The sequence below is a fragment of the Volvox carteri genome (assembly GCF_000143455.1).
Source record: "Volvox carteri f. nagariensis unplaced genomic scaffold VOLCAscaffold_58, whole genome shotgun sequence".
Taxonomy (NCBI): Eukaryota; Viridiplantae; Chlorophyta; class Chlorophyceae; order Chlamydomonadales; family Volvocaceae; genus Volvox; species Volvox carteri.
Window position 1 is genome coordinate 220,497 of NW_003307601.1, and position 12,452 is coordinate 232,948.

General features: G+C 58.9%; 2 protein-coding genes across 2 annotated transcripts in view; one reads left to right on the plus strand and one right to left on the minus strand.

Annotated features, from left to right (window-relative positions):
• Positions 1-8,479, plus strand: part of VOLCADRAFT_97128 (uncharacterized protein) — a gene marked incomplete at both ends in the record, with an annotated part of 18,087 nt that extends 9,608 nt beyond the window's left edge. Inside the window, 14 exons of the mRNA XM_002956117.1 lie at positions 380-443; positions 687-1,036; positions 1,284-1,355; positions 1,808-2,842; positions 3,100-3,360; positions 3,650-3,772; positions 4,092-4,223; positions 4,556-4,711; positions 5,166-5,255; positions 5,403-5,555; positions 5,758-5,874; positions 6,222-6,341; positions 6,869-7,062; positions 7,537-8,479. Coding sequence (XP_002956163.1) covers positions 380-443; positions 687-1,036; positions 1,284-1,355; positions 1,808-2,842; positions 3,100-3,360; positions 3,650-3,772; positions 4,092-4,223; positions 4,556-4,711; positions 5,166-5,255; positions 5,403-5,555; positions 5,758-5,874; positions 6,222-6,341; positions 6,869-7,062; positions 7,537-8,479 — 3,810 coding nt within the window. The remainder of the gene's footprint in view (positions 1-379; positions 444-686; positions 1,037-1,283; positions 1,356-1,807; positions 2,843-3,099; positions 3,361-3,649; positions 3,773-4,091; positions 4,224-4,555; positions 4,712-5,165; positions 5,256-5,402; positions 5,556-5,757; positions 5,875-6,221; positions 6,342-6,868; positions 7,063-7,536) is intronic.
• A 1,416-nt stretch (positions 8,480-9,895) lies between these two features.
• Positions 9,896-12,449, minus strand: VOLCADRAFT_107104 (uncharacterized protein). The gene is made up of 6 exons (XM_002956167.1): positions 12,381-12,449; positions 12,245-12,299; positions 11,905-12,042; positions 11,319-11,470; positions 10,564-10,660; positions 9,896-10,317 (listed from the first exon to the last, which is right to left on the minus strand). Exons 1-6 carry the CDS (start codon positions 12,431-12,433, stop codon positions 10,276-10,278), a joined length of 537 nt encoding a protein of 178 aa, XP_002956213.1. The 5' UTR covers positions 12,434-12,449; the 3' UTR covers positions 9,896-10,275.
• Between the last annotated feature and the right edge of the window lie 3 nt (positions 12,450-12,452).

Genomic DNA, 12,452 nt, shown 5'->3' on the forward strand with positions numbered 1-12,452 from the left:
AGCGGGGGGGGGGACTAATGCGGACGGCCATGCGGACACACGTTATACGCAGAGACACACAACGTAACATGCAAATGCAAATACACACACACACACATGTAAACACAGCAGGATTCTTTTCTTTGATATTGTTCCACAGTAGCGGGCGGGGGCTGGTGTGGGGGCTGGTATGGTCGGGGGGGGTGATGTCTGATAATGGTGGCGGTGGTGTTGGGATATGGTAGTAGGGGTAGTTATCCTTTCAGGTGCCGTACTTAGGCCCACATTAGAAAACACCTGCCAATTGCTTCAAGCCCGCCCCGTCCTCCTCCTCCCCATCGCCTCCGCCCCGTCCTCCTCCTTCCCTTCTCCTCCTCCTCCTACCACTGCTTACGTGCAGCTCACCATTACTGATTTAGGCTCCCAACAGCTATCGGACCTAAGCCCCACAACGTACCGATGCGGTGCACCTAGCTTTTCTTCAACAGCTTGGAAATACGCTGTTTGGAAGCCATCCGACAAGACAACCGACCGAATTGAGTCCCAGCCTCCTTGTCAAATCAGCTCCTCCCCCAACCCACCGAACTTCTCTCTTTCCCCCCATTCCCCCTGCTTCAATCGTCAGTGGTTCGCCTTATCCCCCTAATTCCCCCTGATCCAACCCCTTAACCAACCTCATCCCCAACCCCCTTTTTGTTCCTCCACAGTCTGGTTCGTGGGCCAAGGCTTTGTCCGTGCCGACCTGCGCAACGAATCCCCCGAGCAGCGGGAGGAGCGCCAGTGGGCGGAGAAGCAGCTGCGAGCAGAGCGCATCAAGAACCTCCGTTTGGGGATCAACGAGCCGCTCGAAGTGACGATGGAGCGGGTGGCCACGTTGCATCAGCAGCTGAGGGTGGCGCCGGCGGTCCGTGCGAATGAGGCGGCAGTGGCGGAGGCGCGGAGGCGGCACGCCGTGGCGTCGGAGTCTGTACGGCTGACGAACGAGCGGCGGATGGCGGAGGCGACGGCGTCGTACCAGGCGGCGGTGGAGGCGATACGGCAGCGAAACCAGGCCAAGGTAATGGGGAGCGGTATTTTGGGAGGGGAGGGGAGGGGAGGGGGGGAAAAAGGGGAAGTTGGCGTGTTTGGGTTTTATTCGGGGGCTGGGGGTGATATATAGGAGAAGTAAGGGGGGGCGTTTTACCTTTTTGGCATCCCTCTGTGTTACAAGCTTCATGAGTTTTGCCTACGCCCCTTACGAGCCAAGAGGCTCATTGAGCAGCCGCAACCGCATTCACTAACTGCCAACTGTCAACTAACCGCAGGTGGATGCTGCCCGTGAGGCTTTCCTTCAAGCTCATGCTGATTGGGAGCGGGACTATTTGGAGCGACTGCAGGTTCGTGTTTGTGTCCGTGTGTGTGTGTGTGTATTGGGGGGGGGGTAAGAGGGGGAAAAGGGGGGGTGTTTGGAATGGTGAAGGAGGGGGTTCAGGTGGTCCATTCCATTGGAGCATCGGGACGTGTATTGCGTGTGTATTGTGTATGTGAGTGCGTACGTGTGTGCGCGTTACAAAGTGAGTCATTTGAGGTGATTTCCTACCTTAGGCCCTCGTTGCAACAGCTGATCGCTTTTTGATCAGTTTTTCGCACTTGTTATTTCCCCAGATATCATAGCTTCGTAGCTTCGTTGTAGGTTTAAAAGGTTGATAGGCTCATAGGTATCTTCATGATTAATACCAAGTACTAAGTACATGCGACATTTTCTCTTATAAAAGGCCTTGTCACGCCTAGAGCCAGTGTACGACTGCCGTACTACGTGCGCGCGGATGTCCTCCCCCGTTTTTTCCAGGACTGGGAGGATGCCAAGGCCACCCTGGAGCGACAGCGATCCGAACAGCTCGCCGCCACCCGCGGCTCGCCGTACAGCACTCCCGGCAAGCCGCCCCTGCCGTTTGTCTCAATGATCAGCGGCGGCGGCGGTATCGGCTCGCGGCCCACCTCCGCTACCGCCTACGCGGCGCTGCCAAAGAACAAGGAGGGTAGCGGCCTAATTAGGATTGCCTATGAGCCGTCAGAGCAACGGGCGGCGTGTGCCGCCGCGGAGTACGACGCCGCCATGGGGTTGGAACGCCTGGCGGAAAAGCTGTCGTCGCCGCTGCACACGCCGCCGGGGTCCAGGCCGGTGTCGGCGCTCTCCTCGGGCGCCGTGTACGGCAGCGGCTCACGGCCGGTGAGCGGCCTCAAAGCGGCTGCGTCTGGCGGCGGCAGCGGAGGGGGATCACGGCCGGTAAGCAGCGTCAAGCCGCCCTTGCCGTCTGGTGGCGCTGGCGGCGGCGGCGGCTCGCGGCCAGCCAGCGGCGCCGCTGCCGGCGCTGGCGGCGGCGACGGGTCAATGGAGACTGGGGGCGGCGCATCGGAGTACTTGGAGGCTATTACGGAAGACCTGGCGGAGGCGTCGGCGCCGCTAGATGCCTTGTACGGCACTGGCGGCGCTGGCGCGGCTGCCGCCGGCTCGAGGATCAGCTCCACCGACGTCCTCGACGACGACGGCTTGGATGTACGACCATCTAGGGGACGCAGCGGCGGGCGTGACCAGGACAGCGCTGTCGGCGGCTCGGCGTCGGCGCCGCCGCCGCTGCCGCTATCGCTGGCGTCATCATCCGCAGCGAGCGCGGCGCCGTCGCCGCGGCCAGTCAGCGCCCGCGGCGCGAGTGCCGGCAACAGCGCCAGGGTGACGTCAGCGCGTTCGTCGGCAGGGCGGAAGACGACAGGCCTCGGGATGCTGCCTGAGGGGGCGCCGCTACCCCCGGAGGGGCCGCCGCCGCTGCCGGAGCCGTCAGCGCCGCTGCAGCCGCTGCGCGGCGAAAAGAGCGACGAATTCAAGGTTGGTGTTTGCAAGGGCTCTCGCGGTTGGTAGTTGTAGTGGTTGTGGGCCCTCCCTATTCCCAGAAGCTGTGTGCCTCTCCTCTTGTGCCAGTGTCCTCTAGTTCCAGAGCTATAGGGGCCCCTCACTGCCTTGGGAACCGTTTCGTGTCAAACCCCGGGTTTTGCTTCTTTGTTCACCCCCCCTCCCTGTCTACCTTTCCCCCTTTTCCCCCTTCCCCTTTCCCGCCCTCCCCATTTCCTTTCCCCTCCCTGCAGCGCCGTTACCTGCCCCCTGAGGTGGTTGCGGAACGGGACGCCAGCAACGCCTCACGGTTGGACGATATACGGCAGCAGTGGGAGTCCCTGGTGGCAGCGGACTTGGCGGCCAATGACGGCCGCAAGCTGGCGGCCATGCGGCGAAATGCGGTAAAGGTGGAGGAGTACAAGAAGGCCGTGTACGAGGCGTACGCCAGTGGACTTGTACGGGACGTGGTGTACGGCGGGGCTGTACGGGTGGCGGCTAATCTGGCGCTCCTGGTGGGGGAGGGTAAAGGGTGATGGAGGTGGAGTGGTGGGGTAGTGAGAGGAGGAGGAGGAGGAGGAGGGTTCGAAAGCAGCTAGAAGGGGAGTTGGGTGGGAAGGACTGAAACTCCTTGGAATGCCCATCATCATGTCGTCCACCACCCCGCTCGGCCGCCCCGTCCCCACTAATCCCTGCTCCCCCTCCCCCTCCTCCTCCTCCCCCTCCTTCCCCCCTTTCCTCCTCCTCATTATCATCATCATGCTGGTGCTCCTCCTCCCCCTCCTGTTGCTGCTGCGTCACAAGGACAACGCCGAGGCGCGCTACCTGGCCGAAGTGGACCGCATCAATGCGGAGAACGCCCGTCTGCGGCAGCTGCACGCGGAGGAGGTGGAGGAGAAGAGGGCCAAGGAGGAGGCGCACGGACAGGTATGTGGCGTGGCGGGGGGGGGGGAAAGGGGGCATAGGGTTTTGGGGGATACCGAGAGAGAGGCGCGCAGCAGGTTGCTGCTGTAATGTCGTCGTTGTTGATCTTTTTCTTCTTTTTACAACTTTTTCCCCTTGTCCTTTTTCTCTTTTGGAAATGCTGAAACGTTGGCAACCCCCAAAGTTGGCAACACCCTCCCCTTGGCTTCTTGCATCATGCACACAGCTCATTCTCCCCGCAACCTTCTATTCCCTCCAAACGGCTCCTTTCCCCCTGCTCCCTTCCTTGTCCGGCCCCCCCCCCGCCGCACCCCTCCCGAAGGCTGTCCGGCGGTGGCAGGAGGCCCGAGAGGTGGCTCTGCGGCAGCACGAGGCGGACCGGGAGAGGGCCCGGGCGGAGCATGAGGCCAACATCAACCGGCTGAAAGCGGAGTGGAGAGCCAAGACGCAGCAGGTGGGGGGAGGGGGGGAGGGAGGGAGGGGGTGAAGGGAAGGGGGTGAAGGGAAAGGAAGGGAGGGAGGAGTTGCTTTCCTGTGCGGCGCTCACACACCCCTCCGGCTTTTCTTTTTCCTCCTCGTTGTTGTTTTCACGTCATATGGGATTTGGGTCCTGAGTGTCGCTCTCCTCCCCCCCCCTCACTCTTCCTCTTCTGTCTCATTCTGTTCCCCTCATGTTGAACCCCATATTTTCGTTGCACCCGCATCCTCCCCCTCCCCCCCACACACATATACACACACGGGCATCTCCCTCCTTCCCCCTCTCCTCCCCCTCTCCTCCCCCTCCAGACATTGGAGCTGAACGACGCCCGGCTGACAGAGGCTGAGTCCATGCACGAGGCGCTGGTGGAGCAGGTGAAGGAGACCAACAAGCGGCACAAGGAGGAGCACACGGAACTGCTCAGACAGCGGAAAGAGGTGGAGGCGACAAACTTGAGCAGGCTGGTGGGTTAGCGGGGCAAGTTTGCGGGGTATGCGGGGGTATGCGGGGAGAGCGGGCGAGGGGTTGTGATATAGGAGGGGGTGGAGGGTTTGGCCGGCCCGTCGCGTAAGGTCTTGTGACCAACACCCCACCTCTCCCTTGTCCTTTCAACCCTAACCCAGCACCCGGCGCGCCCCTCCTCGTTTTTCCCTCCTCTTTTCCCCTCCTCGTTTCCCCTCCTCTTTTCCCCTCCTCTTTTCCCCTCCTCTTTTCCCCTCCTCGTTTCCCCTCCTCTTTTCCCCTCCTCTTTTCCCTCTGCCCGTGTGCCAGTTTTACCTGCGTGCCGCCCTTGTGCTGTGTCTTGTGCTGTTGACTCAGCATGGGTGCTGAAACACCCATTCTCTCCTGCTCCCCCTGGGTTTTCCCCCTGGCCCCGGACATCCACCCCACCGCTACTCCCCCACCCGAACTCCCCAGGCTGAGGCCAAGGCGGTTCACAAGGTCCGGTTGGAATCCCGAAGTGCCGACAACGAGCGCCTCATCCGCAACGCCATGGAGGAGCACCAGGTGGGGATGTGGGTCTGCCAGTGATCTGATTCTTAGCGATTCGTTTTCACTCCCTCTCCTTCCCAAACCCCCCATCTAACCCTACGTGTCCCCGTCTTCTTTTGTCGCCCCTCTGTATCCCCCGTCTTTTCCGCTCCTTCCCGCCAGGCCCTATGTGTACGGCTCCAAGAGGAGTACGAGGAGGGCAAGCAGCAGGCGGAGGTAGATCACTCGGAGCTGTGCACCTTCCTCAGGGCGGCCAACGAGCAGCTGACGGAGGAGGCGAGGAGGCGCTACCAGGAGGCGCTGACGGAGGTGCAGGTACGGAAGGGGAGGGGGGGAGCGGGCGGGGTTTGGGGGAGGGAAGGGGACGGTGGTTAAGGGGCTTGGGGGATCAGGGGACTCACGCTCTCTCATTCGCCCTCGCATACACTCCCCACTCCAACACTTCTCCCCCGTACACACTTCCGCGTTCTTACCTCGGTATTCTCATTTCCCTGCACACGGTCGTACTGTCGTACAGGCTGCCTACGAGGCGGACTGTGTATCGGCTCGTGAGGCTCACTCGCGCGACCTGGAGCGCGTCAAGAGGTACAACCAGGAGATCTGGCCAAAGGTGCATGTGGCTAGACTGGCACAGGTGGGAGTTGGGGGTTGGGGGGGGTGGGGGGGGTGGGGGTGGGGGGGGGTCGTGGGGTAGGGTGGGGATGTAGGGTAGGGTGGGGGTGGGGTAGGGTGGGGGTGTGGGGGGGAGGAAGTTGGCGACGGGGATGGAAGAAAGGATGTGGTGATGGTGGGGGGAGAGGGATGCAGTACGGTTTTACGGTGGTACGTGTTACCTCGGGGGAGGTCGCCGGAGGAGGTGTCAGTTATGTCAGTTGTGTTTCCGTTAATGACCTTCCTGGCCACGTCGTCCTCTTAACAAACACCACCACTCACTACCCGTTCCCTGCCCCCCACCTGCACCTGCACTGCTCACGCACACAGGCTGAGTTGGCTCGTGTGCAGCTGTTTGCCGAACACATCCGTTACTGCGCCAACAAGTTCGAGATGGGTGTCAACTTCGTACCCAACACACCCAACTACGATCGAGTAGTCGAAATGCAGGTGGGATTGACTTCCTGTCTGTCCATCTGTCTGTCTGTCTGCCTGCCTGCCTGGGTAGATTGGTGGCGTATAACCCCCCCCAAACCCCTCCACACAGCCCCCCGTCCAACCCCCCGTCCCACCCCCCCTCCAACCCACCACCACCACAGCGAAACGCAGCCCTTGGCAATTGAATCCAATCCATTGCCTCTGGTGCACACCGCTCCCTCCCTTGTGCCTTAGCTTCCTGCATATGATGATTCCTCCCTCCCCCCCTCTTCCCCTCCTGGACTTACCCGTTTTTGTTATGGGCTCCATTCGCCAGTGGTTCGTTTTACCCTTTCCCCTCCTTCCTTCTCACCCCCTTCCCCTTCCCCTCACCCTTATTCCTCACCCCCCTCACCCCCTCACCTCTACACCCCCTCACCCCCTTCCCCTTCCCCTCCCCCCTCCCCTCTCCCCCTCTCCCCTCTTCCCCCCTCACCCCCTCCTTTTCACCCCCTCCTTTTCACCCCTCCACCCCCCTTCCCCTCACCCCCACTCCTCAGGCGCTCACGGAGGCCCTGGCGAAGGCCTTCCCGGACGTCCCGACCAACCAGCTGCCCTGGCCCGAGCACGAGAAGAGACTGGAACCCGGCACCGGCTGGGTGGCCTCGCCGCCCGCCCGCAGCCTGACGTACCGGGACCCCATGGACATCATCAACAGAATTGCGCGGGTGGGTATCCAAGGGGGGGGGGTGAGGTGTGTGTGGGGGGGGAAGTGAGTGTTGGTTTCGGGGTGTTTCGGGGTGTGTCTAAGGGGCCCGGTGCCCGGTGATGGTGCGGATTGCCGTGTTCTGGGTTGTTGAGTGTGTGTGAGAGGAGCCCAGGGGGGGGGGAGGAAGAGGCGGAGGAAAGGGCGGGGGCGTGCATGTGTGTCTGTGTGTTTGCGTGTGTGTTTGCGTGCTTGGCTGTCGTTTTTAATTTTTTGCTTTGCAGGGAAAGGAAAGGAAAAGGAAAGCGGCTGCCCTCTTTTGCTTTTTCAGTTCGCCGTTGCGGTTCACAGGGGGGGGGAGCCTAAAGAGTTCCATTCCAGTGCCAGTGCCAGTCCTTGAGAATCCTCTCGTCTCTTTATTTTTTAAATAGAGTTTTACTACAGGCTTAAAACAACGGGCCAATACGAACAACCCCCTCTTCTCTACCCATCTGCCATCCAGCCCCCTCACCACCGCCGTAGTGCCGTACGCAATAACTACCCAACTAACCGTCAAACGCAGGGCAAATCCCCTCGTTCCGCCAACAGCCCAACCAACGCCCCGTCGTCGAGGGGCGACTCCCCGTTAGCCACCGTGCGCGGCCACCAAGCCGCCACTACCCAAGGGGATATCGATTCGGGTGCTCCAAGCAGCTCAGGCAGCGTCGATGAGCTGCTTCAAGCTCACTCCCATTCAATTCATCAGCCACACCCGCAGAGTGCGCTGCCGTACACGCCACGCCACCTGAGTCGGCCGCTGTCGGCAGGGCGTGCGCGCTTCGCGAGTGTACTGAATGGTGATTTGCAGCGGCCGCTGTCGGCGGCGGTGGCGGCGCCATGCAGTGCGCGTGTGGAGGCTTGGGGCGCCGCTGCAGCTGCCGTGGCGTCAGGGCTGTCGTCGCCCGGCGGGCCGCTGCGGCCGCAGTCCGCCGCCAATGGCGGCTACCAGAACCCCTCGGCGTGGCGGCGAAGCAACACCACTTTGCTAAGAAATAACTCGCCGCGATATGCAGCGTCGAATCTTTGTAACGGCAGCGGTGCCGCTGCCGCCGCTGGTGGCGGCGGTGGGTCGCCGTCAACGGCAGGGCCGCCGTCGACGCTGAGCTCAGCGGCGGCGGCTGCCGCCATCGCGACGGCGGCGATGGGCGCGCTGACGAGCCGGCCAAATACGGCCCGTCCGAGTACGGCGCATAGCGGCGCGTCGCGGCCGCGAAGTGCGGGGCCGGCGGCCCGTCCGCCGGCGAGGGTGGCTGTGGATGTCACGCCGCTGCAGGCCAGCATGGCGAGGTCCAAGGCGCAGGCGGGATCACATGCGCTGTCGGCAGCGACTCTTGCGGGTTTCTCCAAGGACGTGCCGAAATTGCGATACCCAGAGGTCGACGTGCCGCAATCCCTTACCATTGCCAGCAGCTTGAGAAGTAGCTAAGAGCGCGCGGATAGCTGAGGGGTATTCCAAGGACGGGGAAGGGGGGGGCGTGCTGCGGACCTTCTTGCACCTGGGTGCGGCTGAGCGCGTGGCTGCGTGTGTAAAGCCTGTTTCGTGGCTTGTCGTACTTGCTTTTATCCTATTGTGGCTTTAGGTAGTACGGCAATGTACGGGATTGCAGGACGTTTATTTTGGCGGAGGGCTAGTAGCAGAAGTATGTGTTTGGTATGTGCTGCTGCTGTTTATGTATGTATGTATGCGTATGTTTGTGACTGTTGCGCCCTGTGTTGCGAAAAGTGTGCTTGGTCGCAGATTCGCGTGCAAATGGCGCATGAGCTAACAACACGTTTTAGGAGGCTGTCGAACGGTTGAAGATGGGACAACAGCAGACCAGGCTATTCAGGGATACACCGAAGTGTTGATTTGGAGGGCTTTGGAGTGGAGTAGGTTGGTTGGACTGCGCGCGTTTTGTTACGAAACGGGGCAGTGGTGTTACGAAAGTGCGTGTGGGCGCCTTCCCTGCGTAGGGAGCTTTTGCGGAGGGATATCAACCATTGCAGGATGCATGTGCATTGGGCTGCTAGGCCCCAGTACCGAGGCGCTCGTTACTGGTTGGCGATATCGTCAAACGCAGAGATCACCTCATATATTCGCTGCTGTGGATTTCCTGTTTGTTTTTGTTGTAGTGTCAGCTGCAGATTGGCGCGTGGAACGCCTGGGTGTGTCCCTTGCCATGGGGGGCTCTCGGGTCGAAAAAGTGTACTTCGTGTGAAAGGGCCTACAGGAACTGGGTGGCTGCTGGAATGCAGGTCTAGTAGAGGCATGGAGGGTGGGTAATGTCAGGGGATCATCCAAATCGAAGGTTGGAGTTCAAAATCGAAGGTTGGAGTTTCATACACCGCAAACTCAGGATGTAGGAACGGAGTATATGCGTTCGGGATTTCGTGTGTATGTATGTGTGTGCATTACGATGAGTCCATGAGTGCCTCCATATTCATACCTTCATGTACCATGTGAACATGGGACGTGTACGGCATGCATGGGATGTATTGCGGACCCATGCACGCCGCCCTTGGTTGTACCGACAGATGTGATTGCGGCTGAAGTTTTACACCGTACTTTTTGCTGCTGCAGGTTCTAAGTTGTTATGGGTTGCAGGAAATTTCCGTAACCGGTCCGCGTTGCCGTTGTCGCCGACATGTCAGGCAGCCGTGCAAGGATTTGTAGCATGCATATATTTAGTGTGGAACCTTGCATTATCGTAGATGATGCTTGGTATGTGAATGTGCGAATCTCACTGGTCTGGATGGCTGGAACGACACCCGTATTCAAGGTTGTAAACCAGAAATTGGATCAGCTGAAAACCCAACCCCACCTCGTCCACACATCTGATGCACGTGTGGAGATGTGAGAATTCCAAGTCGCAGGTTACACAGAAGCACCGCACACGCGTTCCGAGACAGCAAAACTCGAAATCCATATCATCCAAACATCACATGATCATCACGCTGACCAGGATTCAAGCACCTCTCCCAAGAGGAAGTCTACAAAACGTGCATTGAAAGTGGCGCAAACTTCGTCCCCAGTCAGAGGGTGGCAAGTCCGTTCGTCAAAACCACCAGGACAATACCTTCCTGGAAACAATATGAATGTGTGACAACACTTCATAACATCCCGAATATTCTCGAGTTTACATCACAATCCCAAATCCCGTTGAGCACCATCATTCGCGCCAGATCCCCAGAGCCCAGCTCGCAACGCGCCATCACATGCTGCCCAGAACCCAGAAAGCCGATTTAGCGGTTACGGTTCAGCAAAGTCGACGCGTCGTCGAGCTCCTGCAAGGTAAAGTTAGCACAGCAACGAGTTGAGATTTCAAATCATTGGTTGTTGGCAAACAGGAACAAATGCGGCACCCCAATGCATGCAGCTCCTGATCCCTTATGAATATCCCCTCCCTGCAGGACTTGCCCGAATTGCCACAACTTTAATTCCAATCGAGCTAACCTCCGGGGAGATAATACGCATAGTAGGTGTCGTAGGTGCTGGCGTGACCCTTCCCTGACCAAGCAGTTTTCCCGCACCTTTTGGAGGCGCTCCAGACGCTTCTTCGGGATGGGGGCCGTCGCACCGAAAGAGTTGAAGTGACCCGCCAGGGCATTCAGTGCGGAGTAAGTGTTGCTGCGGATAAGGAACGACGCGGGAGCGAACGACGGCATGAGGGGAAAGACGTGGTGAATGACACCGGATGAATGGGCATGAACTAGATGGAAGGGTGGATGCGGCGGGGGCCGGACTGGATAGGAGATCAGCTGTTAAGACATCCCCACTCTCTAGCATGCAACATGACAGCCTGTCTTAGCAAAGCACAAGCTTCTAAAATTGTCATCCGAAAACCGTGTACGGTCTTGCGGTCTTGGTTGCGGTCGAAACCAAGCTCGAGGTTCGTTGGGAAAACCTCAGCGCACACGGTGCTTGGTGTTCAGGATTTCGGTCGACAGCCACGGTCGTCACTTAGCTCTTAGCGAGGTCAGTAACATCTGTTTTTTCCTCTTTGGCACAACTATTTATATACTACTTTTTTGAGTGACCCACCATCCGGCGACTTCCGCTCATTATGAGCCATAAGTACTGCAGCGCTGCAAATGGTCGATCGCTGCATGACCAGCGCCCCATATCCCCTGGCCAACATGGCCCCGCGTGCGTAATAAGTCCCCCACTCCCAGGTGTTGCCATGTCCAGTTGTGCAATCGATCGGAAACCATTAGGCAATAGCTTCACGTTTGATATCCATCGACCTTGTCGGCTACCATAACAGCTCGCTGACCCACACACGCACCCGAAGGACGGCTTGCCCGAGACCTTTGGCTCGCGACGGTACTTCGCGACCCAGTTGTTAATGTCCTTGCGGAGCGCCTTCACGGAGTCTTCCTTCGTTGGGTCATCCTTGTCCAAGGCGAGGGTCACCTTAACCTTGCCCAGGATGGCGCTCTGAAACGAGGGAAAACCCAGAAATCTATTTGGAACTCGGATACCCAGATCCTACGTTGTTACTTGGGACACATCCCAACTGTGGGCCATGCTCCGATTTCCATTTGCTCGGCGTGTTCTTGCAGGAGGCAGCAATTCGGTGGTCAAAGGTGCATCACGGAAGGAAGGTATGGCCGCGGAAGGCCGAACGGAAATTCCAAGAGTGATTGATGTGCTGCTTAACTTAGGGTAAACATTTCTTAGATAGCTGAGGTAGCCATCCAAGCCAGCAAAGCAATTGGGACTTAAATCGCAAGGCGTAGCGGAAGCACTCTCATAGGAATGCAACTGCAAGCCAACTCCTGGCGGTCCGTGGGTCCCGCAATTTTCCGCGCATGTGTTCCCTGCTTTAGGACTGGGATACATCAATAGCAACGTATCCTTCGCAAACATACCGTCTCCGAGTTGTAATCGTCGAACAGCTTCGAGTCGTCCCCGGCAAAGCCGAAGATCGCATAGGCTGGGCTTGAGCTAAGCAGGAGGGAGAATGCCGCAACAGAAGCCCCTAGGACCTCACGACGGGATGCAGGCGCCTGCAGATTGCATAGGTCAGCCAGACGTCAACCCACCCGACACGGTCTCGGCATCCTTATGTAAGGAAAGGCTTGACAAAACCAGCAGTAAAATTGTTCATAAAATCCCACAACACGCTTCTTATCATGTCCTTAAAAAATTTGGAAAATCTAGGTAAACACCGGCTTGCGCCGACGTGAGCATGCATTCAGCCCCCCTCACCTGACGCTGAGCCGAAGCCACAACAGACAGCCGCTGAGTGGTAGGCCGCGTGCTCCTGGGATTGGCAGGATGTTAACATGGGTGACGATCGAGTTTGATGTTACTTGCATATGGGCCACTTATTAAGCTCTCTTACCTGGCGCGCGAAGCAGCAACGGCCTTGCCTGAACAGCACGTAAGGGAAGCCATGTTGTTTGACAAGATGTAA

Excerpts from the sequence above, each read along its gene's own strand:
- VOLCADRAFT_107104 (XM_002956167.1), bottom strand. The coding sequence starts at position 12,433 with ATGGCTTCCCTTACGTGCTGTTCAGGCAAGGCCGTTGCTGCTTCGCGC. Across the intron at positions 12,300-12,380 it reads GTTGCTGCTTCGCGCGCCAG|GAGCACGCGGCCTACCACTC; the intron begins GTAAGAGAGCTT and ends TGCCAATCCCAG. Across the intron at positions 10,661-11,318 it reads TCGGGCAAGCCGTCCTTCGG|CAACACTTACTCCGCACTGA; the intron begins GTGCGTGTGTGG and ends CCTTATCCGCAG.